The 25,020-nt window shown below is 34.9% G+C and overlaps 2 protein-coding genes across 2 annotated transcripts in view; both read right to left on the reverse strand.

The window, feature by feature from the left end:
* Positions 1 to 20,176: 20,176 nt before the first annotated feature.
* The window catches only part of LOC141499800 (uncharacterized), a 446,129-nt gene continuing 441,285 nt past the window's right edge, over positions 20,177 to 25,020 (reverse strand). Inside the window, exon 2 of the mRNA XM_074202547.1 lies at positions 20,177 to 21,130. Coding sequence (XP_074058648.1) covers positions 20,378 to 21,118 — 741 coding nt within the window. The 5' untranslated portion in view covers positions 21,119 to 21,130 and the 3' untranslated portion in view covers positions 20,177 to 20,377. The remainder of the gene's footprint in view (positions 21,131 to 25,020) is intronic.
* On the reverse strand, positions 23,612 to 24,019 carry LOC141498910 (endogenous retrovirus group K member 25 Pro protein-like). The gene has a single exon (XM_074201954.1). It carries the CDS (start codon positions 24,017 to 24,019, stop codon positions 23,612 to 23,614), a length of 408 nt encoding a protein of 135 aa, XP_074058055.1.

The following is a 25,020-nucleotide window of genomic DNA, read 5'->3' on the forward strand; positions in this document are numbered from 1 at the left end:
ACAACCAAGAATCAACTACCCAGCAAAACTGAACATCCTCTTTCCCGGGAAAAGATGGACTTTCAGTGAAACAGGGACTTTCAATCTTTCCTATTGAGATGACCAGAGCTGAACAGAAAGTTTGATCTCCATGTACAAGACTCTGGTGAACCATAGAGGGAGTGGAAGAGAGGGACTAACTATGAGGAACTTGTTGATGTTAAACTGTTTGTATTCCTACAAGGAAAGAAGATATTGATAACTCATATTAACTTTCTCATTTATAAGAGCTGTTAGAAGGAGCATTCATATATATATATATATATATATATATATATATATATATATATATATATATATATATACATAGGCAGGACATAGGAAGGAGCGGAATATAATGGTATGATGTGGTAAAGGGATGTAGTCAGTGGGCAATGGGGGAAAGTGCTGGGAGGAAGGAAAAGGAGATGAAGAAGAAGCTGAGAAATTTCACATAAGAGTCAAGAAAAAGCTTTTTCAATGAAGTGGAGGTGGGGGGAAGGCCAAGGGGGAATAAATGAGTCTTCATTCTCAATGGAAATGTCTCAGAGAGGAAATGACATACATACTTTATAGGGTGAGGAAAGCCCTGGAGAAGGATGGGAGGAAAGGGACAGGATGAGGGGGAATGGGGGAGGGAAGGGGGGAACAGGTGATAGAAGAGAGGGAAGATTGAAGGGGAGGGTACTCAGATTCAATACACTTTTGGACAGGGCCAGGATGAAAGGAGAGAGAGGGAATAGACTAAATGAGAGTGGGGAGGAATAGAGTGGAGGTACAGCTAGTAATAGCAACTGAGGGAAAAATATTGAAGCAATTTCTCTGGTGGACTTATGGTAAAGAAAGCAATTCACTTCAAAGACAGAGCCATTGAAATCTGAACACAGACTGAAGTACAATTCTCTCTCTCTCTCTCCTTCTTGCTCTCTCTCTTCTTGAGGTTTCTCATCTTCTCAGGGGGGTTATGCTTATTCTTATGTTTGCTCTTATAACATTCAATTTACATCAATGTATGGCATGGAAACAATGTAGAGACTGTCAGACAGCCTTCTGGGGGCCAGGGAAGGGAGGAGAATGGAAAAATTGTAGAATCCAGAGCCTTGCAAAAAATGATGGGTACATATTACTATTGTATATAATTAGAAAACAAATAAAATGTTAAAATGTTGAAAAAAATGAATTCCATTGGGATTTTTTCTTTATTCTCTTCATTTATTTTAGACATCACCTGTCCAAATCTTACTTTTTTTAACTCAAAGATTTTATTTATTTTGAATTTTACAATTTTTCCCCTTAACTTGCTTCTCTCCCCCACCCTCCACAGAAGGCAATCTGTTAGTCTTTACATTGTTTCCATAGTATATATTGCTCTAAGTTGAATGTGATGAGAGAGAAATCATATCCTTAAAGAAACATAAAGTATAAGAGATAGCAAAATTATATAACTTTTTTTTAATTAAAGAATAATGTTTGGGGGCAGCTAGGTGGTGTAATGGATAAAGCACTGGCCCTGGAGCCAGGAGTACCTGGGTTCAAATCCAGTCTCAGACACTTAATAATTACCTAGCTGTGTGGCCTTGGGCCACTTAACCCCGTTTGCCTTACAAAAAAAAAAAAAAGAATAATGTTTGGTCTTTGTTCAGACTCCATTCAAACAATTCTTTCTCTGCATATAGATGTGTATTCTCCATCACAGAAACCCCAAAACTGTGCCCGATTGCTGCACTGATGGAATGAGCAAGTCCATTAAGGTTGATCATCACTCCCAAGTTGCTGTTAGGGTGTGCAATGTTCTTGTTCTGCTCATTATGCTCAGCATCAGTTCATGCAAATTCTTCCAGACTTCCATGAATTCCCATCCCTCCTGGTTTCTAATAGAACAATAATATTCCATCACATACATATACCACAATTAGTTAAGTCATTCCCCAATTGAAGAACATTCACTTAATTTCCAATTCTTTGCCACCACAAACAGGACTGCTATGAATATTTTTGTACAAGTGATATTTTACCTTTTTTCATAAACTCTTCAGGATATAGACTCAGTAGTGGTATTCATATCTTTGTTTACTCTGTCCTCTTCCACAAAAAAATGAAATCCTTCCCTTGTAACATAGAAGTTTAAAAAAGCAAACTATTTCTATATTTTAAACATCTGAAAATAATTGTTACATTCTTCATTTCAAGTTTACCACTTTTTATTAATCAAGAAATAGGAATCATGATTTGTCAAAGATCTCCTAAACTTGGTCTTTGTATTTATCAGAAAGATTGGGTTTATTTCCTCATAAGAAAGGGAACATTAAACATTAGAGAACCTTGGAATGCTTGGACTAGCTACAACATCAGACCAAAAGTCCAGTTTCCAATCAAATCAAACCACAGGGTGAAATGATTCTGGTAATGGCAAGTGGGAAGGATGTCTTTTCATAAAACTCCTCTTACTATAATAAATATAATTGTGCAAGTTTGTCTTCATGTTATATTATGAAGTCATGGTTCTCTTCAATTGCAAAGGAGGAACATCCATCCATCTAGAATTCAAATGTTATTGGAACATTTGCAACAGAAATTTCATTAGCTATTTTACACTTCATAACCATTAGACAGTCCAAAAAATGTCAAATGGCCTCTTTTCTTCCCTTGGTCATTTCCCTTTCTTAGTTATTTAGCCTGTCACTAATTTCTTTCACTGATTTCACCACAACTATTATGATAGCCAATATCCTAAAGCTTAAGATAAAGTAAAGGCAAGATAATGATCTTTGTATTTTGTTTATATTCCTTGAACAGGAAAAAAATACTATTGTTGTCTCTAAAGAATGTTTTCTACAACTTATACATTTTTTTATAATTATTTGCAATATCTATACAATTTAATATAGTCAATTTTTGTAAAGCTTTCATGTTGGGAACAGGAATATGTGTATTCTTTAGTATCCCTTTTTAAAAGCCATGTATTTTAGTTCTATTTTCTCCAAGATTTTTTTTAATTCTGTATTTTCTCTCTTGTTTATATTTCTGTCATATTTACCCAAAACCAAGAGAGGAATTTCAAAGTCTTTTGCTATGAATATATTACTGTCTATGTCTTATAATTCAGATCATTTTTCATTCATGAACTTAGCTGCTGAGGCTTTGGAGAATATAAGTTTAATATTGTTGCTGGTTTTTTGCCTGTAGTTCTTTTTAGTATAATGTACTTTTCTTGTTTATCTCTGTTTTATGTTGAGAATTTTTCTTATGGCTTTGCCTGATAACACTATTTTATAACTGTATTTTGAGATTCATCAAATAAATAGTAATTTTTTTCTAGCCACACATTTTCATTTCTTTTTCATACATCTTTCATATATTTCATCAATCTTTGCTTTTGGTGTGTTTCTTGTAAGTAAAAGGTAGTGGTAAGTTTTTCATACATAATGCCATTCTTTTACATTTTATTGGATTTTTTAAATCCATTTACTTTTAATATTATGTGAGGTTTATAACTGCCTCTATTTGACTCTAATTTGTTTTCTGAATTAAGATTTTTCTTATCCCTCATTCTCCATAATTATAATATACTGTCTCAGGAACACTTTCCCATACTTCTTCCTCCTCCACATGGATGATGTAAGGATGGAGGTGGGAGGAATTCCTGGGATGCTGATTATGTGTTCTGGTGCTTGTTTCTACAGAATTGTGGAATGTGGATTGGATAGAATTGAGATGTGTTGGCAGAAGCTGCCACAGAAACAGAATGGCTGAGTAGATTGCAGAGCACAAGCCTGAATTCCTTTTCTACTCTGCCAGATTATAGGTGCTGGTGGAGAAAGGAGTACAGATTGAACAATTTATGGATTAATCTGAGGCTTCTCTTTTTAGATATTTGGGGTCATAACAAACACCAAAACAAGTGCAATTGCATTGCCTTGTGCATAATTATTATTTTGGGAAGTTTTAAGAGATTTTCATAGGAAATGTCTAGAATTCCATTTTTGTCACATGACCTGAAAGGCTCTATTTGATATTTTAAAGGTGCATTTTTTCTTTTGTTTCCCTATCCCTTCACTGTTTTTTCTCCCTTTTTTTAGGATAAGGAGACTGAATAACATCTATTAATTGCAAATCAATAATGGCAATGATACCTTTCTTGGCTTCTTTCCAATGAAACATCTTCTAGGAAGTTTCTAAAATAATTGACTTTTCAACTGCTTAATTAAGGTTTATTATTTTTCTTTGCTTTTTCTGCTTTGATCAAAAATAATGTGACAATTAAATTTTACATACAAGGTTATCAACCTAGAAAAAACAATTGATAAAAAGAATGACCATAAGAAAATTTTGGCCAAGAGTATGTAAATACCAACACCTGGTTTGTTTTTGTCATTGACTTTGATAGTTCATTTATCACCCTGAAAAAGCTCCTTGATCTCATTTTTTGCAATCTATTGCTTTTTCCCCTATAATATATTTACTCATTTGACATTAAGTCTGATGTATATTTTGAAAACATTAATAACCATTATCACTGTTATTTTTTATTATTTTATACCACTCAGGTTCACATAATCAAAAGATGGTGAAATCATGTTAAGACTGGCAATTTCATCTCTCTTTCTTATCTTTTAGATAGACCTTCTTTTCCCTAAAAGGAAATTTTCTGAGCTTTTTAATAATGCAATATCAAATATGTTTACACACATCTATATGTATATGTGTGTAGGCATATATGTATGTATTGTCCTTCACATGTCCTTCCCTGAATTCAATATTTACTCTTTCATCTCCGTGCCTTCACACCATACATCACATTTGCAATGTATTCTTTCCTTACCTCCACCTTTTAGAATTCTTAACTTCTTTTGGGAGTTTTCTCTCAGGTGTACCTTCCATGAATTCTCTCCTGATACCTTAATCAAGATTAATCCTCTCTCCAAATTGTCTTGGATTTAATTATGTGAATACACTATCTATCTTACAGTGGAATTTAAGCTCCCTGAGGATAGACACTATTTTTCACCAATTTCTTTCTCTCACCACTACTTATCAAGTAACTTTACATATATTAAATGCTTAATAAATACTTGCTAAATTGAATTGAAAGGCCATAACCACTTGAAACACCTTTTGAATTTTTGAAAAGATCTGCATTTGGATTTCCATGAAACCTGTTCTACTTTCTTTTAGTTCCTAGACATATGGGTATGAAAGAACCAAAGGCATCTTTCCTCCTGGGATTCATAAAGATAAAAGTTCAGATTTCTTCAAAATACTGAAGAGTTAATCTATGGTGTCAGAGATGTTTATTCTAAACCTGTGCCTCTAGAAACAATTAGAGGAAGGTAATGTAGAAAAAATACACAGAAAAAAAAAAACAAGTCTTTAACTTCTTTAACTTTAACTTAGTAAACAACAGATGCACCATTAGCGTTCCCTCCTATTGACAGGACACTCTTACTAATTGACACTCTTTAATTGACACTCTTACTAATTGACACTCTTACTAATATGTTTCCTTGTTTAATTTTCACTGCTAACTTTGGTTTGCTGTTCTGCTTTATTCTGCCAATTGCTAAGCAAAGTGAGAGAATTAGGAATAAAACATTAGCAATGGGGTGTGAAGAAAAGAATTGCAAAAATATGTCTTTTTTAAGTTCACCTTTTATATAAATTAAGATATACTATAAATTAGGGGGGAAAACATGTTATGATCTAAAAAAGTCATCAACAAATGAAAAAATGTTCATATTCAAAAAAGCTATAAAATGTGAATTTTACAGGAAACTTCAATTCTATTTCATAAAGTTTACTCTTTGCAATTTATGTAAAATATAATGTAGTATAGTACCTTCTTTGATCTTGTCTGTGCTCTAAATTCTCTTCTGGTTTCTTCTGTGTATTTTATAAATGTTTCATTCATGCCTTTTTTAAATTTCCTATTACTTTTTCCATTGTTGTTACTATCCTTCCACCTCCTCAAAATAAAAGTCCTTTCTTCTTAAAAGAGAAAGAAAAAAATGTATAATGATGCAAAACATAATTACGTTCTGATAGTTGTGTTTAGAAATTGGTGATACACATTTCAACTCCAGTATGAACTCTCTCTACAAAGTCTGAAGCATACTTCACCATGAGTCTCTTAACACTTAGTCAATGAATTAATCAGAATCGTTAACTCTAAGTATGTTAACTTCAGAGTTGCTTTCCTTTTCATTTTTGTGGTCAATGTATAAATGATTCTTCTGGGCCTACAGGTATCACTATCCATCAGTTCATGGAAGTTTTTCCTAGGTTCTCAGAATTTGTAAATTTCATAATATCTTACTCAACATATTATTATATTGCATTCATATACTATAATTTTTCCATCCACTTTCCATTTGATAAGTATCCCTTTGTTTCCAGTTTCTTGCTACTATAAAAGTACTTTTTTAAAAAAAGTTGTCTGAATAAATAAACCTTTCTTTATTTTATGTGTTTTGGATGTAAATTTACTAGTGATACCTTTATGTCAAAGGAAATATCTCTATCTAAATAAATGTAGATATAAAGATATATGCCTAGGGGCATAGCTCTAAATTGCTTTCCAGAATGGTTGGATTAGTCCATATAGGATGCTGTTCCTATCCTCCTAAAGTTTCATTTAGTTTCATTTCTTTAAAACTTAATAGATTTAATGAATGTAAAGTAGAATTTCAGAATTGTATTAAGTTGCATTTCTCTTTTTAGCAATTTGAAACATCTTTTCATATAGTTAATGATAGCTTGGAATCCACTTTTTGAAAATTGCTATTATCACAATAGTGTATGTATAGGTTGATCCAAAATATACTACTATTTCAGTTTGCTTCTGGATCATGAGGACCTAATCTGTTTTGCCACTCAACATAAAAAAAAAATACTAATTTGTTTTTCAACTCATTATATTTGGAGAACTCATACTGCATTGTCTCTTACCTTTTTTTTGCCTCAATACCTTTGAGATTTTTTTTCCTCCAGTTGAATTTTATTATACTCACATATAGTTCTATAAGGTGACCTTTTAGTATTTTAATTAGTACAGCATTGAATTCAAAATTTAATTTAGGGAGTAAGGATAACAAGACTAAAAAAGATAGAAAAGGCTACATTGTGAATGGCTTTACAAGTCAAACAAAGAATTTTATATTTAACCTTAGAGGTATAGTGTTTATTAAATGGCTTGCAAGATAGGTGGAAGGGGCAAATAAGTGGCATGGCCAGACATATACATTAGAAAAATCACTTTGATAGCAGGGTAAATGATGGATTGAAATAGGATTTTTTTTCTATTAAATTCTATTCTATCTCTATTCTACTAAAAATTTTTTTCTCATAGTTTGCTTTTTAAAGTATGTTATTTTTTTTTACTAGAAAGCTTTGTAGTTTGCCTTTTAGAATGTTGTATTATAATTTTTCTTTTTAATAATTATCATTAAATTTTAAGTGATCCTGACTGCAGTTTCTTCATATTTGTACCCTCGTTTTGGCTGTTTGAAGCATAATTTCTTTGATCAAGAAGCTCTTAATTTGGCCCAAATTTCTGGTTGTTTATGAATTACAGTTTATTTTAGAAGGTCATCAGTGAATTCTATTTTTTTTTACTTTACTATCTAATTCTAATATATCTCTAGTTTTCTTATGATTCCTTGAAATTTGGAATTCAGGTTTTAAGTTTTGTCATGACTCTTAGATACTCAGATGATTCTTGAATTATCTTTTATCAATTTAAGTTCTATATCAGTGTTTTTAATTGCAGCTTTCATACATTTTCTTCATTTTGAAAAAAATGGTTTTGTGGACTTCATAAAATTTCTACTTTTGTTCATGGAGTTCTTGAATTTCCTTTGTTCCAAGCTAACTTTCAGGGAATCCTTTACTTGCTAAAGTTTTCTAACATTTCTTTCAAGTTATTTCTTCTTCCAGTTTTTCAATTTTTTTTTATTTTTTGTATTCCATCTACTCAAGTAATCCTGCAGAACAAGTCATTTTTTTCAAGGTTCTGGTTGGATCTGTTTTAAGTTCCTCTCTACTTTTTATGTTTCCAAATTTTCTTTTTTTTTGAAAGATTTTATTTTTTTTAAGTTTTACATTTTTTCCCATAATCTTGCTTTCCTCTCCCAACCCCCCCCACAGAAGACAGTCTCTTAGTCTTTACATTGCTTCCACAGTATACATTGCTCTAAGTTGAATGTGATAAGAGAGAAATCATATCCTTAAGGAAAAAAATTATGAGATAGCAAAATTACATAATAAGGTAATTTTTTTAAATTAAGGGTAATAGTTTTTTATCTTTCTTCAAACTCCACCTCTAATACAGATGGTATTCTCCATCGCAGATATCCAACAATTGTGCCTGATTGTTGTCCCGATGGAATAAGCAAGTCCATTAAGGTTGATCATCACCCCCATGTTGCTGTTAGGGTGTGCAATGTTTTTCTGGTTATGCTCATCTAACTATGCTCAGCATCAGTTCATGCAAATCCAGGCTTCCCTGAATTCCCATCCCTCCTAGTTTCTAATAGAGCAATAGTTTTCCATGATATACATATACCACAGTTTGTTAAGTCATTCCACAATTGAAGGAGATTCATTTTAATTTCCAATTCTTTGCCACCACAAAGAGGGCTGTATGAATATTTTTGTACAAGTGATATTTTTACACCTTTTCATAATCTATTCAAGGTATTATAGGATCAAAGGGTATGCACGTTTTTGTTGCCCTTTGGTTGTAATTCCAAATTGCTCTCCAGAAAGATTGGATGAGTTCACAGCTCCACCAACAATGTATTAGTGTCCCAGATTTCCCACATCCCTTCCAACATTGATCATTGCCTTTCTGGTCATATTGGCCAGTTTGAGAGGTGTGAGGTGGTACCTTAGACATGCTTTAATTTGCATTTCTCTAATAAGAAATGATTTAGAGCAATTTTGCATATGACTATGGATCACTTTGATTTCCTCATTTGTAAATTGGCTTTGTATATACTTTGACCATTTGTCAATTGGGGAATGGCTTGGTTTGTTCGAATATTTGACCCAGTGTATTTTAGAAATGAGTCCTTTGTCAGAAATACTAGTTGTAAAGATTGTTTCCCAGTTTACTACATTTCTTTTGATCTTGGTTTACAGTAGTTTTGTCTTTGCAAAAGCTTTTTAATTTAATGTAATCGAAATTATCTATTTTGTTTTTAATGATGTTCTCCATCTCTTCCTTGGTCATAAACTGCTTCCCTTTCTATAGATCTGACAGGTAAACTACTCCTTAATCTTCTTGTTTGCTTACAATATTATTTTTTATGTCTAATGCCTGTGTCCATTTTGATCTTATCTTTGTATAGGTTGTTAGGTGTTTTTCTAATCCAAGTTCCTACCATACTAACTTCCAATTTTACCAAGAGTTTTTATCAAAGAGAGAGTTTTTATCCTAATAGCTGGATTCTTTGGGTTTATCAAACAGCAGATTATGACAATCATTTCCTTCTATTGCAATTAGTCTATTCCACTGATCTGCCACTCTATTTCTTAGCCAATACCAGACAGTTTTGATGATTAATGCTTTATAATATAATTTTAGATCTAGTAAGGCCAGCTCTAAAGACACCTCCTTTTGCACTTTTTTTCATTGAATCCCTGGAAATTCTTGACTTTTAATTACTATATATGAATTTACTTACAATTTTTCCTAACATATTAAAGTAATTTTTTGGAATTTTGATTGGTAGGGCACTAAGCAACTAGTTTAATTTTGGTAGAATTGTCATTTTTATTACATTAGCTCGGCCTATCCGTGAGCAGGTGAGGTTTGCCCAGTTATTTACATCAGATTTTCTTTGTGTGATAAGGGTTTTGTGATTGTTTTCAAAAAGTTTTTGAGTCTGAGTTCACAGATAGACTCCACAGGATTTCATATTGTCTGAGATTACTTTGAAAGGGATTTCTCTTTCTAGCTCTTTCTGCTGTATCTTGCTAGTTCTATATAAAAATGTTGAGGAAAGTTGCTTATTATTTCTAGTAGTTTTTTTAGATGATTTTTTGGGATTCTCTAGGTATACCATCATGTCATCTGCAAAGAGTGAGAGTTTTGTCTCTTCTTTCTAATTCTAATTGTTCCAATTTCTTTTTCTTCTCTTATTGCTGAAGTTGACATTTCTAATACTATACTGAATAGTAGTGGTGATAAGGGCATCCTTATTTCACTCTTGGTCTAATTGGGAATGCCTCTAGCCTGTCCCCATTGCACATGATGCTTGTTAATGGTTTCAGATAGATACTACTTATTATTCTATGGAAAAATTCATTTATTCCTACACTCTCTAGTATTTTTAGTAGAAATGGGTGCTGCATTTTGTAAAAAGCTTTTTAGGCATCTATTGATATAATCATATGATTTCTGATAGGTTTGTTATTGATATAATTAATTATACTAACAGTTTTCCTAATACTGAACCAACCCTGCATTCCTGGGATAAATCCTACTTGGTCATAATGTATTATCCTAGTGATAACTTGTTGTAATCATTTTGCTAATATTTTATTTACGATTTTTGCATCTATATTCATAAGGGAGATAGATCTATAATTTTCTTTCTCTGTTCTAACTCTTTCTGGTTTAGGTATCAGTACCATATTGGTATCATAGAAAGAGTTAGGCAGTGTTCCATCTTCAACTATTTTTCCAAAGAGTTTATGTAGAATTGGTATTGATTATTCCTTAAATGTTCGATAGAATTCACTTGTGAATCCATCTGACCCTGGAGATTTTTTCTTAGGGAGTTCAATAGTGGCTTGTTGAATACCTTCTGAGATAGGGTTTAGGTAGCTAATTTCCTCTGCTGTTGACCTGGGTAACATATTTTTATAAATATTAATCCATTTCACTTAGATTATCAAATTTATTGGCATGGAGTTGGGCAAAAATAATTCCAAACTATTTCTTTAATTTCTTCCTCATTGGTGATGATTTCACCTTTTTCATTTATGATACTAGCAATTTGGTTTTCTTCTTCCTTTTTTTTAAATCAAATTGACCAGAAGTTTATCAATTTTACTGATTTTTTTTTAGGTTTTTGCAAGGCAAATGGGGTTAAGTGGCTTACCCAAGGCCACACAGCTAGTTAATTATTAAGTGTCTGAGACCAGATTTGAACCCAGGTATTCCTGACTCCAAGGCCGGTGCTTTATTCACTTTGCCACCTAGCCGCCCCTGATTTTTTTTTCATAAAACTGACTCTTGGTTTTATTTATTAGTTCAATAGTTTTCTTCCTTTCAATTTTATTAATTTTTCTTTTAAATTCTTTTTTTTTAGATTTTTGTGAGGCAAATGGGGTTAAGTGGCTTGCCCAAGGCCACACAGCTAGGTAATTATTAAGTGTCTCAGACCGGATTTGAACCCAGGTACTCCTGACTCCAGGGCCAGTGCTTTATCCACTGCACCACCTAGCTACCCCCTTTTAATTCTTTTAATTTTCTTTTATTCTTTTTAGAATTTGTAATTTGGTATTTAATTTGGGGTTTTAATTTGTTCTTTTTCTAATTTTTAGTTGCATATCTAGTTCACTGATTTCCTCTTTCTCTATTCATGTAAACATTTAAAAATATAATATATACCCTGACAGCCACACTGAGTGAATCACATATGTTTTGATATGTTGTTTCATTATTTTCATTATCTAGAATGAAATAATTAATTCTATCTATAATTTGTTGCTTGATCCACTTATTCTTTAAAATGAGGCTATTTATTTTTCAATTAGTTTTGGGTCTATAACTCCCTGGTCCAATATTTCATGTGATTTTTAATGCATTATGATCTGAGAAAGAAGTATTCACTACTTCTGACTTTCTGTAATTGATCATTAGGTTTCTATGTCCTAGTAAATGGTCAAGTAAGTGCCATGTACTGCATAAAGAAAAGAATATCCCTTTGTATCCCCATTCAATTTCTTCCATAAGTTTATCATATGTAGATTTTCTAACCATCTATTTGCCTCCTTAACTTCCTTCTTTTTTTATTTTATGATTAGAGTTCTCTAAACCTGAGAGCAGGAGAATGAGGCCTCCCACTAGTAGTTTTGCTGTCTTTGTCTTCCTGTAGTTCTTTGAACTTTCCTCTAAGAATTTGGATGCTGTACCATTGGGTGCATACATATTTAGTATTAAAATTAATTTATTGTCTATGGTACCTTTTAGGAGGATATAGTTTCCTCCCTTATCTCTTTTAATGCTATCTATTTCTGCAGCTACTTTGACTGAGATAAGGATTGCTACCCCTGCTTTTTTCACTTCAGCTGATGGGTTTCTTATAAGCAGCATAATGTAAGACTGTGCTTTTTGCTTACATTTTAAGGGAGAGTTCCTACCATTCCCATTTAAAGTTATTTGCTAAGTCTTTATTGCTCTCCATGCTATCTTCCCTCTATTTGTATTTTTCCCCTTTTTCCCCCTTTATCCATATTCCCCAATATTTTGTTTCTCAATACTGCCACCTTCAGTGTGGTTGCCCTCCTATACCAATTTCCCTCCCCTTTCTTTCCCCTTTCCCTCTTCCTCTTCTTACTTCCCTTCCACCTGGTAGTTCCCCTTTTCCTCCCCCTCCCCTTTTTCCCTTTTAATACTTGAAAGGTAAGATAAGTTTCTTAGCTTAACTGAGTGTGTGTAAGTTTACTTTAAACCAAGTCTGATGAGAGAAAGATTCAAGTGGTTCTCACCTCCTCCCTTCTTCCCCTCTGTTGCAATATATCTTTTGTATCTCTTAATATAATAAGATTTACCCCATTCAACCTCCTACATGCCTCCTTACTGTCCCCCTTTTAAGGGAGTATTATATTTAAATCATTCTATCTGAGTCACAGAAAAGTTGTAAATGTCCTGCACTCCTGGCTAACTATATACCCCCTAATAGAGTTAAAATTCTCAAGAGTTATGAAAATCTTTCTCCCAGGTAGGAATATAGCCAGTTTCATCTTATTGGATAGCAATTATTTCTTTACCCTTTTTTATTGTTTTTTTTCTTTTTTACCTTTTCATGTATCTCTTGAACCTTCTGTTTGATGTCAGAATTTTCTATTTAGCTCTGATCTTTTCATCAGGAAATGTTGGAAATCTCCCATTTTGTTAAATGTCCATCTTTTCCCCTACTTTTTTCTGTTTACTCATATTTTCAGATTTAACTTTGGTTAGGAATTTTGTGCTTGCACTTGTCTTCATATACACTATTATAATAATGAGTTACACATGATCTATAACCTTTTTGGTCTTGATGCTGCTACTTATTTAAATGAAGCAACTAGTATTAGGCCTCACCTAGCTCTTTTTTAGTAATATCACATAATTTGTTATCATTTGTGTACATCACTTTCTTAATACTATGTTTTATATGATCTCTGCTTTAACTTGAAAACTATATATTATTCCATTCAAGAAGGATGGACAAGGTTTAAACTTTATTCATCGAAGATGCCACATTTTGTGTCATTTGGGTCTTTTTCTTCTCTCTTTTTTTAAATTTTTTGTAAGTTACTTTCCCAGGGTCACACAGCTAGGTAATTATTAATTATACCAAATCTGATCTCAGGTCCTCCTGATTCCAGGGCTAGTGCTCTATCCACTGTGCCACCTAGCTGACCCAACATCAATTGGATTCTTAATATTCTTATGAAGTATTGCTGTGTTTTGTGCTGTTCACATTCTCATATATTATTTTGTTCATGGAATGTTTTTAAAATATACTAGTATTCAATGGAAACATCAGATTTTTTTAAAATTCTCACTGCATACTTGGATACATTTTCTATATTTAAAGTACACCACAAATTCATGAGTCCATTTAACATTTGCCAAATTCAAAATGGGTTGTTGTTTTTTTTGATCCTTAGACATTTTAGCATACTCTTTTTTCTTCAGTCAATATATCTTATTGTCCTACAAGTTTTTAACATTTTTTGACAAGTTATACACTGTCAATTATTTGTATAAATTACAATAACAAATTAATGAACCTATATTTTGAAAGATAACTGATATTCTTTTTACCAATAAATATGTAATAGTTATAAGAAAAGATGTTGTACTGCTAAGTACTTTGCTAGAAATGCATGCACTACCTTGAAATATTTAAACTTATAATTATGGATCTTATTCATATCCACAAGCTTTCAGTTTTGCAAAGAAGCTAAAATTAAATTCCTCTCTCTTTATGTATTTTCTGCATTTTCATTATATTAATGGTATGCCAGTTTTTACTTCCACATTTGATGCAATTTATTTTGAACATGGATACTTAGAAATTTTTCACAAACTTCTTTTACTGGCATATAATAAAATATCCATATTTTCAATCTGTTTCAAATACATTCATGTTTTCCTAACTTTAGTGATCAATGCCATCTGCACCAAAACTTTTTCCAAGTAGTTACTTCTTGGTTGTTGTAGAAATTTCCTGAGAACACAAGGGTGATCTGCTTGTGCATGGATTAAGCTGGTGCTTAATAGGCAGCTAGATGGCACAGTGAGTAGAATGCTAACCCTTAAGTCAGGAGGACTCAAGTTCAAATTTGACCTCAAACATTTACTGTCTATGTCCTTGGGCAAGTCACTTAACCCTGATTGCCTCGCATCCAGGGCCATCTCCATTCGTCTTGATTCATATCTGGCCCCTGGACCCAGATGGCTATGGAGGAGAAAGTGAGGCAGGTGACTTAGCACAACAACCTCTGACTCATCTCCAGTTCATGGCATCACCTCCCAGATGACATGGTCTTCTTCTAGAAGGAAGGATAAACAGCATCAGCAAGCTGGTGCTCATGACAGTAGCAAGTAAAGAATCTTCATACCACAGTGGGACATCAGGCCAGGACTTTGTGAAGAATTATCCATTATAGTGCCCACCTAAATAACATACAGACCTGTGAGTAATGTTTTAGATGTGGTCTGATCCAGAATACAGTAGGGCTATCATCTCCTGCTTCTAAAGATTTTCCTTAATTCAGTCTAAGATCACATTAGATTTTAGCTACCATGTCATACTATTCTATCTTGACTTAGTAGTACATTAACCTCAAAGATAACATTTGATTTTCTGGGAAAATGGTGTATTGATTTTTTTTCGCATCACTGTTATTTTCCAATATAACCTCCATTATCATAGGACTCTTTCTTACTAAAAGAATAATAATATTAACTGGGGTATTGACTGTTTCTGATAGTATCTGTCCTATTCTATTCCTACAGATTACCACTTCATTAGAAGAATAGGAAGGGATATTTCATTATCAGTACTTTAGATTCAATTAGATTGTTACATTCATCTTAGTTCTGATGTCTTCTTGTTTTTCTTTATATTATTATCATTATCACATATATCATACTCTCAATTTTGCTATCTTTAGTACATAAATTTAAACTGTTCCAAAACTTCTGAGTTCTTTTTATTAGGCATTTCTTATGCCACAATAATGTTCCATTTCATTTGCGTGCCATAAATTATCCAGCCATTCCCAAACCATGATTATCAACTGTACTTCTAGTTTTATGATGATTCAAAAATCCAAAAATCTAAATATTTTATTAGCTGTGGGAACTTGATATATATCTTTGGCTTCTCTGGAATACATGGCTTAATAGTAGTATCAACAGATGACATCAAATTGCATTTTGTTTTCCAAAATGGTAGGACAATTCACAAACCCACAATGGGCTTCCTCAAACCTTCAGGTTATGATAAAACATGAGCATTTTACTTTTGGCAATTTGGTAAAGAGTTAAACTTAAAAAAATATAAGGGGAGGGGGGATCCTATGTTTTTCTTAAAGCCAAACTGTAAATGATTCATATCTCACTATTTTCATTTTTTTCTCTATAAAAATAAAAATTTGGGGGGCAGCTAGATGGTGCAGTGGTTAGAGTACTGGCCCTGGAGTCAGGAGGATCTGAGTTCAAATCTATGTGTGACTTTGGGCAAGTCACTTAACCCCATTGCCTTGCAAAAAATACAATAAAAATCAATAAAAATGTTTTTAATCACATTCATTTAACTCCTGTGTGTATCTTTATAGATTAATATTAATATATGCATTTTACTATATATGTCCATGTATATAGAAATGCAGAATGATAACCTTTATTTTGAATGGAATTTCTCTTCCTTTATACAGTAAGTTTTTTAAGTTGCATGAAAAAAGAAGGCTTTGTGAATATATTTTACTTTTACATGTTCTTTTAAATTTTAATTTCTGAGATTCTCTAAGTCATCATATTTTTTACAAATAGATATAATTCATTGTCCTTTTGCATAAGTTTATTCCCTCATATTTTTGTCTTATTGTTATAGCCAGCATTTCAAACATCATAATGATTAATTTTTCACAAATCCTAGTCTGATATCTCCTTGTGTCATGAAGGTGACCCTGGCTTCTCTAAGGCTATGCAATATTTTCTAGAGGATGAAGATTTATTTTAAAAATTCTACAAATACCTTTATAAACCTTCCATATGAAAGTAGCATGTACCTTATTACTCAGTGAATTTAATGCAAAGGTGGTCATAAGCAAAAAGGCAATAGAAAATTGGAAAATACAGTTCAGGAATAAGGAATATAAGAGGTCAAAAACCTGTATTTTTCATACATGCTCTATGCCTATAAATCATGAATATTTTCTTCTAAAAAGGGTATGAAGGCACTGGTTATGGTGATTATCAAATATCACCAAAAATGAACTATAATTGCATTTTTAATAGACAAGAAATTAGTCTTTTGTGGGAGTGATTTATAATGGTCTGTGAATAGTCAGACCACCAAAGTGAAACCAATGATTAAAATAAATAAAAAATTTGAAGAATAATAATTAGTCAAATGAGTCAATGAACATTCATTAAGGGCACCGTGCTAAATTTATATTTTAATAGGAGAGACAATATTATATAAATGTATATGTATGCTCATGTATATAGATGTATATATTATATAATAAGAGTATTATATTATATTATCATTGACAATATTACATAACATAAAATTATATTTTCACATACAATATTATATACTATATACTATAAATAAATATATGTATATATTAATATAAATTTATATTTATATACTATAAATACATATAGGTACATATATGTATATTTTTACCCACATATATAGATTTGAAGGGAAATAACTTCAAAGGGGGATAGATCTAACAACTTTTGAAGGAAGTGATACTTGAATGAGTCTTAATGGAAAACCAAGAATTATATCTAAGATTTGGAGAGAAAACACACTTCAGGCATAGAAAACAGCCAATATAAAGGCCTGGAGATGGGCAATATGGTATTGTAGAGATATTTTGTGGATAGAATATCTGACCTTGACTCAGGAAGTCTCATCTTTCTGTATTCTAATATGACCTCAGATACTTACTAGATGTCTGATTTTGGGCAAGGTTACTTCATCCTATTTGTCTCAGTTTCTCCTCTGTAAAATGGGCTGGTGTTAAGTGGCAAACAACCCCCAGTATCTTTGCCAAGAAAAACTCAAATGAGATGACAAAGTATCAAATACAACAAAAATGATTGAAAATGACAACAAAGTAAGCAAAACTACATCATAGAGTTCATGGGAGGCAGTAAAATATAGTGACTGTAAAGGTAGAAAGATGGAAGGTTGTGAAAACTTTAAATACCAAAAGAAAGAAAAACATATATTTGATCCATAGAAAGAAAGGAAGATACTAGAATTTATTTAGCAGGGTGATGATGAGGTCAGACCTAAATTTTAAGAAAATAGCTTAATATAAGCCCTACCACAAAAATAAATTCAATTAAAATTGTTAGCCAGATGTTTGCATTTAGCACATCCATTGCAACACACAATGGATACTGAATTATAAAATAATAATGATATTAATATGTAGTTAAATAAAAGTAAATTATATTATTGACATTAATACTTAAAATAAAGTGCAATATAAATTATAATTAAGTATTTGTAAACATCCAAGCCAGCACTTTTGGACAAGAGGTAAATACCTATGCAAACAAATGAACTCAAAACTTATTGCCAAGTGACCAGTTGGAGAACATATGATTCACAAATAACATGCACATCTGGCTGGAAAGAAAGTCTCACCTCTAATCATCACTACGGAGAAGAAAGATAATATAGAACCTGTTTCAGGCACTTATGTTCTTGAAACTGAAAAAGCTTAGTGCACATGAGCAGCTATAAGGAAATGGGTTGGTATAATGCTGCCATTTGTTTTGCAAGGTGACCAAAGAGGTCTGCTAGTAGGGATTCAGCTAGCACTCACATAAAGAACTTCTTTGTGAAGAGAAGAATAGATGAAATAATTATTTCTTCAGGAATGACTACCTATCTCCAGACTCTTGATATTGCAAAAAAAACAGCCATTAAAGGATCTTTTCTGCATAGAAATCAATGACTATATTGAAAAGAGAATGAAGAGAAATCAGTGTGGAAATTTTGTGAAGTGAAGTCTGTGAGAGGTTATGACTTGGGTGAAGAATTCATGGGATAAAATCACAGATAACTGTTGCCAATGCACTATGAGCAGACTACATGGACAAGAAATGCTCATTTATAGAGAAGCTCTATTGCTGGATATGAAAGACTGGGGTCAATATTCCTACAGGAAATGGAGTGGTAAGAATTTCAGACCAGAATTCAGGATTTGGAGAATGTTCCAGAAGAAGATGACATGACTGTACTTGAATAAGTGTAGATATTTTACATGAATAATGAGTTCATGTAAATTGTTGTACATGAAAAAATAAATAAGACATTCACTGAAAATAAGCCCTAATACTTTTTATGTACCAAAAATTAATATAAAACCTGGTGTATTAATACTCAAGTGGTAGGGACAACAATTAAAATACCATTACTACAATCCTAGTGAGAGGAAATGAGGGACTGTGAGAATAAATATATGTATCTTGGAAATATTATATAGAAAGAAATTGGGGCAGCTAGGTTGAGTGGTAGATAGAGTACTGGCCCTGTAGTCAGGAGGACCTGAGTTCAAATCTAGATTGAAACACTTAATAATTGCCTAGGTGTGTGACCTTGGGCAAGTCATTTAACTCCATTGCCTTAAATAATTTTTTTTAAAAAAGAAATTACAAGATTTGGCAAGAGATTGGATATATGAGATGAGGAAGAGAAAATGAGATACCATGGATTAGACTAATATTGTAAAACTGGCTGACTTGAAGGATAGTGATACACCTAAAAATAATAAATAAATTCAAAATAGAGGAAGATTTTGGGAGGAAATAGTGAATTCTGTTTTGGACATATGCTCGGGGACCTATCCCAAGCTTTCGCCTGGATACATACCTTTCCCCGGTCTTCGCACGTCACGGACCCGTTGGTCTTCGGACGCACGGACCCTCCTTTGGGGAAGTAGGGCAATAACTGGACAGAACACCCGGTTGCAGTCTAACAAGCAGGTCTTTATTGCTTACATAGCAGCGAAAAAAGCTCTCCTCTTCCCCAGTCCCCTCCCTTATCTAGTCTTCTGTTCCTCCCCCGAGCTCCTCCCCTGTTCCTCCCTCATGGGCGGAGCCACTCCTGTTACTGGGGCGTTCCCAGCACCCATGTGGGCGGGTTCACACCCTCAGGCGTCTCCTAACCCATAGGTGGCCAAGGTCCAGAGCTGGGTCCAGAGCAATTCCCCCTTTTTGTTTAGACAGGGGTAGTGTCCATTTTTGGTCGTTCTCTGGGATTCTGGAGAAGAGCACGAGGGTCAGCCTTTGATAGCGTATTTTTGCAGCAAGCATATGTAGCAAAAGAGGCAGGATAGAAATAATCATAGTCTTAATATCCTATAATAATAAAATTATTTCAGATCTGAATTAAGCACACATACACAGACATATGTACGAACTCACAGAAAACAATCATTTTTAACCAAGCTGTGACTGATGCCCTGGCCGGCATCAATCCCAGAATATAGGAACATTTTCCTATCCCTCCAGGCCAGTAGAGAGATGTGAAAATGTCTCATTGAATTTTAACTACACATAAGACCGGTCAAGAAAAAATAACTTTTAGAATCAATTAGAATGTCTTGAGGAACCTCTTATATAAATTTATTAAGAACTTTTAAATAACCAATTAATATAAAATTTGAATGCATTCTTAAATAACTCTATAAAATATAATTTTAACTATTCTAGCACACAAAAATGTAGTTATAAGTACAAGCACTGGTGATGTACATTCTTCTTTCTATTTTGCAGTAATATAGGACAGTTCTGGCAGAAGGCCTCAATCCTTAGAGAAAGCGCTGCCTGCAGTCGCTTTCACCAGGAAAGATGAGATGCAAAACGGTGGATAATAAATATTTATATTCGTGCTGAACGAGGAGTGCGATGAATAAGAGACATGGTATCTGCCTTGATGTTGATCAAGGCAGTCTTCATTAGGGATATTAAAAACCGTATCAAGCGGGGGCCAAAAATACAAAGGAGAAATAATATGGCAACAGGACCTATCCAGCTGAATAACCACTGTAAAAATTGTAAATGCTTGAGATAATTAGCAATATTAAAGGCAGCAGTTTGATGATTTGAAAAATCAGTCGAAATATTTCTCAGTTCTTGAAGCAATAAGGCTAACTGATGAATGTCTGATGAAGCATTATGAGATAGTAGTGTACCCTGTAATGCAGCCCGTATCCGAAGCCATGAACCAACAGAAGAAGAGTTGGTAAGATTTACCTGTAATGGAGTGACACACAATGGTTTATATCTATAGTGACAAGGAATTTGGGTTATCAATTCATGGTAAGCAAGCTCATTCCCAATGTAAACTACTACAGGGGCCAAAGCATCTATTTCCTTTTGAAGTGCCCAATTTATATGATTTTGGGTGGTCCACATGGATGATTGCTGGGTCAAGAAGTTCTGCAATACAGATGCCAAATATCCTTGTCGTTGGTAAAGATCCTGAATGTGGAATTCCTCATAAAGTGAGAAAGCAAAATTTATGATATTGAAAGCAAGATCAATCACCTCACGCTTTTGCTCCGAGGTCTCTGACCCACTTGGTTGGAGCCCAAACTGGTTTCTCCTTTTCTTTGCCATCCGGATTTGGATCTGGTTGAATACAAAGATACCTTTGTCCATTTATAATTACCGAGCCTGGGCCATGCCATTGGCCATCTGGGCTTTTCCACAGTACTCGGTTGCCTATTGGGCAGGGAGAGGGATGGCTAGTTGCGTGTGTGTGGAGTGTTTGTGAAGTTCCTGCGAAAAAACGCAAAGCTGGGGAGGTACCATCATCTCTCAATTGAAGAAAATTCATGGTGTATACGGCCTGTGCTAATTGTGTATATATAAGGCGGCCACGACCACTGACTCCCCCTTTTTGTTTAATGAGGAGGGTTTTAAGGGTGCGGTTAGCACTTTCAACTATGGCCTGACCCTTGGGATTATATGGAATTCCCGTTTTGTGTAAAATGGAAAATTCTTGACAAAAGTTTGCAAACGCCTTGGAAGAATATGCAGGGCCATTATCTGTTTTTATGGCTGTAGGAACTCCACAAGTGGAAAAACAGGTTAAAAGATGTGCTATAACATGGCGGGCTGCCTCACCAGGTTGAATTGATGCCATGACAAAATTAGAAAAGGTGTCTATGGAGACATGAATAAGGGTTTTCCCATAGTGAGTAACATCCATCTGCCATAAAGCATTAGGACGGTCTCCTCGGGGATTAATAGCACAGTCAATGTGTGGGGGACGAAATGGAGCACAGCCAAGGCATCGTTTCACTATATCCCTGGCTTGATCTTTAGTGATGCCATACAGATGACGAAGAGAACGAGCTGAAAGATGGTACTTATCATGTGCCTGATGGGCTTCTGAAAGTAAAGGGCATAGCAATGCTCGATCTACCGTATCATTACCACTGTAGATGGGCCCAATAGTAGAGACATGGGAACAGACGTGCAGCACAAACACAGGACAATGACGAGAGAGGAGAAGATTTTGAAGGTCTGCTAACAAAGAAGCAATAGTACTAACACGAGGATTGATAAAAGCTGTAGGGAGTTCTCGAAGTGCTGTAGCACAATATTGACTGTCAGTGATAAGATTAACAGGCATGTCGGCAAGATAAGCAAGAGCACATGTAACAGCAAGGAGTTCATTTTTCTGGGCTGAGGTATACTCAGTGGTAAAAACCCACAATATTTGCTTTTGTGGGACGTAAAAGGCTGCCCGTTTATTTTTGGTGGCGTCTGTGAACACATTTGGTCCATCAACAGGGGTAGGGGAAATAATTCGTAGTGGGGGTTGTAATGGAAGACTGTCCCATCCACGCAGCGTTGGGGGTAATGGAAGATTGATGACCTCACATGAAGTGAGTAGGGCAGCCCATTCAGGGATAGAGTCAGTAAAATAACGAAGAGCACCTTCAGAAGCACAAATATTTAAAACAGGATATTTTCCAAACATACAAAGACAACGATCAGACATAGCTAGGAATAAATTGGCCAGCATCGTAAATTTACAAGGGATGCTTCTTTTACTTCTCTGGAAATATTGCCATTCTAGGACACCTTGCTTTTGACAGGGACAACCAATATGTGACCTTTGATTTAAAATGGTAGCAAATATAGGTTGCTCAGGATCAAATTGAACTATAGACTCATGACACCTGGACAAAATCTGTGTCATGGCCTCTTTGGCTGGTGGGGTCCAATACCGGGGTGAGGTCAATGTGGAATCTCCTTTCAGGATATCATAAAGAGGATACATCAAATCATCAGGAATAGGAACTGTAGAACGTATCCATTGTATGGAACCAATAAGTTTCTGGAAATCATTAAGGGTACTACATTTCTCTAAATTCACTTTTGGGGGTATTCTAGATGCCCTCCCTTCACTAAGGGTGTGACCAAGGTATTGATAAGGGCTAGTATCTTGTATCTTATGAGGAGCCACTTGAAGCCCATATTTACTCAAGGAAAGGAGCATTTCTTTTGTTAATTATTCTAGCTCCGTGGCTTGCTTAGTAGCCATGAGAATATCATCCATATAATGGATTATGATGGCCTTGGGGTACTTACTGCGCAGCGGGTGAACAATAGCTGCAACATAGCTTGGCACATAGTTGGACTATTGGCCATTCCCTGAGGTAATACAGTAAACTGATACCTGATTGACGGGCTTTGAAAATTTTTTGATGGTACCGAGAATGCAAATTTATCCCTATCCTCAGGGTGAAGGGGAATGCTATAAAAACAATCCTTAATATCTATTATCTTTATAACAAATTCTCTAGGTATAAAGGCAGGAGAAGGAAGACCCGTCTGTAGAGGGCCCATAGGGACCATTCTTTTATTCACTGCCCGTAAGTCAATAAGCATTCTCCAGGTGCCAGCTTTCTTTTTTATTACAAATACTGGAGAATTATAAGGGCTGGTGGTAGGCTCAATTCTGTGTTGTAACAATAATTCCTTAACTATATCTTTTAATGCGGTGAGCTTCTCCGTAGAAAGGGGGCCACTGTTCCACCCACACAGGGTTATCACTCCTCCAAGTAATCTTTGGGCAGCTCACCATAACAGTAGCCCCTAGGAGTTTGTTGCCAAATGTTCAGGGGTGGTAAGATACAATTGTAACTGATGTAACAAATCTCTACCCCACAGGGCAGAGCCTAGTCCCATAATCTTTAAGGGATGAATAAAACCACTTTGTCCTTCATAACTCCATCTTAAATGACGCTCTGCTTTTCTAGCCCCTTGGTGGCCTCCCACCCCCAAAATAGGGGTGGTAGATGACATAAGTGGCCAAGAGGGGTCCCACTGTGCTGAATCAATAACAGAGACATCAGCTCCAGTGTCGATCATTCCTGACACTAATTTACCTTCTATATTTATCTGTATAATAGGCCGTTGTGATCGGACTTCAGTGCACCAATTTACTTGTGGGACACTCTCACTCTCAATCCATGGCAAAGATATTCCTCGACCAATAGCCATGCCAGGGGGAAGGGTTACTGGGTAGCAGTGTGGGTTGGTAAGGTATACAGTAGTGTCACCAGATGGCAGTAGTTGGGTGTGGACAAGTACAGGAGAATATCCTGTAGCACCCACTATTAGTCGGGGAAATGTGGCCGGGACCACTTCTATAGATGCAGTACTCCAGGTGGTGATTATTAATGAATCCTCTTCCTTTCCCTGCTCAGCAACTGTTAGAATAGTTTGACCTAGATCCTCTCGTTCTGTAGTTCCCTCTGATATCGCTCCTGCACCCCTTTTGGTTCCGGGTCTGGCCCCATGGGCATCTCTGAGGCTACTGTAATCGGATAGGCTCTGGTGTCGGGGCCCCCACGGGGAGGGCCCCTCCTCCTGTTTCCTGGAACCAATGTTTTCTTAGATCTACAGAACTTTGCCATATGTCCGCCTTTTCCACAGGAATAGCAGGTGGGCTGTTTATTGCCCTTCTTTTGACCTGCACGACACTGTGCCTTAAAATGCCCTTCTTTTCCACAATTAAAACAAACGCCCTTTCGTTGTTTAAGGCCTTCACTAATCCCCTGAGCTATGGCTATCTCCATGGCTTGGTGTTCTCTACTTTTAGGGGGGGCCTCTAAGAGGCGCTCGATTATATCACTTATGGAGGGATTAGCGCCCAAACCAGTCAAGAGCTGTTGATATTCAGGGCGAAGACCCTCTTTTACCAACTGCGGAATAAGCAGTTTGGAACCAGCTGCGTGTCCTAAAACACATACGACTGTTTCTTGTACCCTGCTGATAAAATCTGTAGGGGTTTCATTGGCTCGTTGTTTAAGATCAATAAGTTTCTCCCTTTCTGCCCCTTGGTCTTCTAGCTTCCCAAAGGCTCTGACATGGCAGAGTTGGATAGCTGCGAATACCATAGGCTGTAAATGTATTTGGTCTCCAGGTCTTTTCCATCTTCCTGTCCCTGTAATTATCTCATAAGCCTCATCAGGGTTGTTGATACCTCTCTCTTCTATATA

This window comes from Macrotis lagotis, chromosome X (assembly GCF_037893015.1).
Source record: "Macrotis lagotis isolate mMagLag1 chromosome X, bilby.v1.9.chrom.fasta, whole genome shotgun sequence".
Taxonomy (NCBI): Eukaryota; Metazoa; Chordata; class Mammalia; order Peramelemorphia; family Peramelidae; genus Macrotis; species Macrotis lagotis.

Excerpts from the sequence above, each read along its gene's own strand:
- LOC141498910 (XM_074201954.1), bottom strand. The coding sequence starts at position 24,019 with ATGGCTATTGGTCGAGGAATATCTTTGCCATGGATTGAGAGTGAGAGT.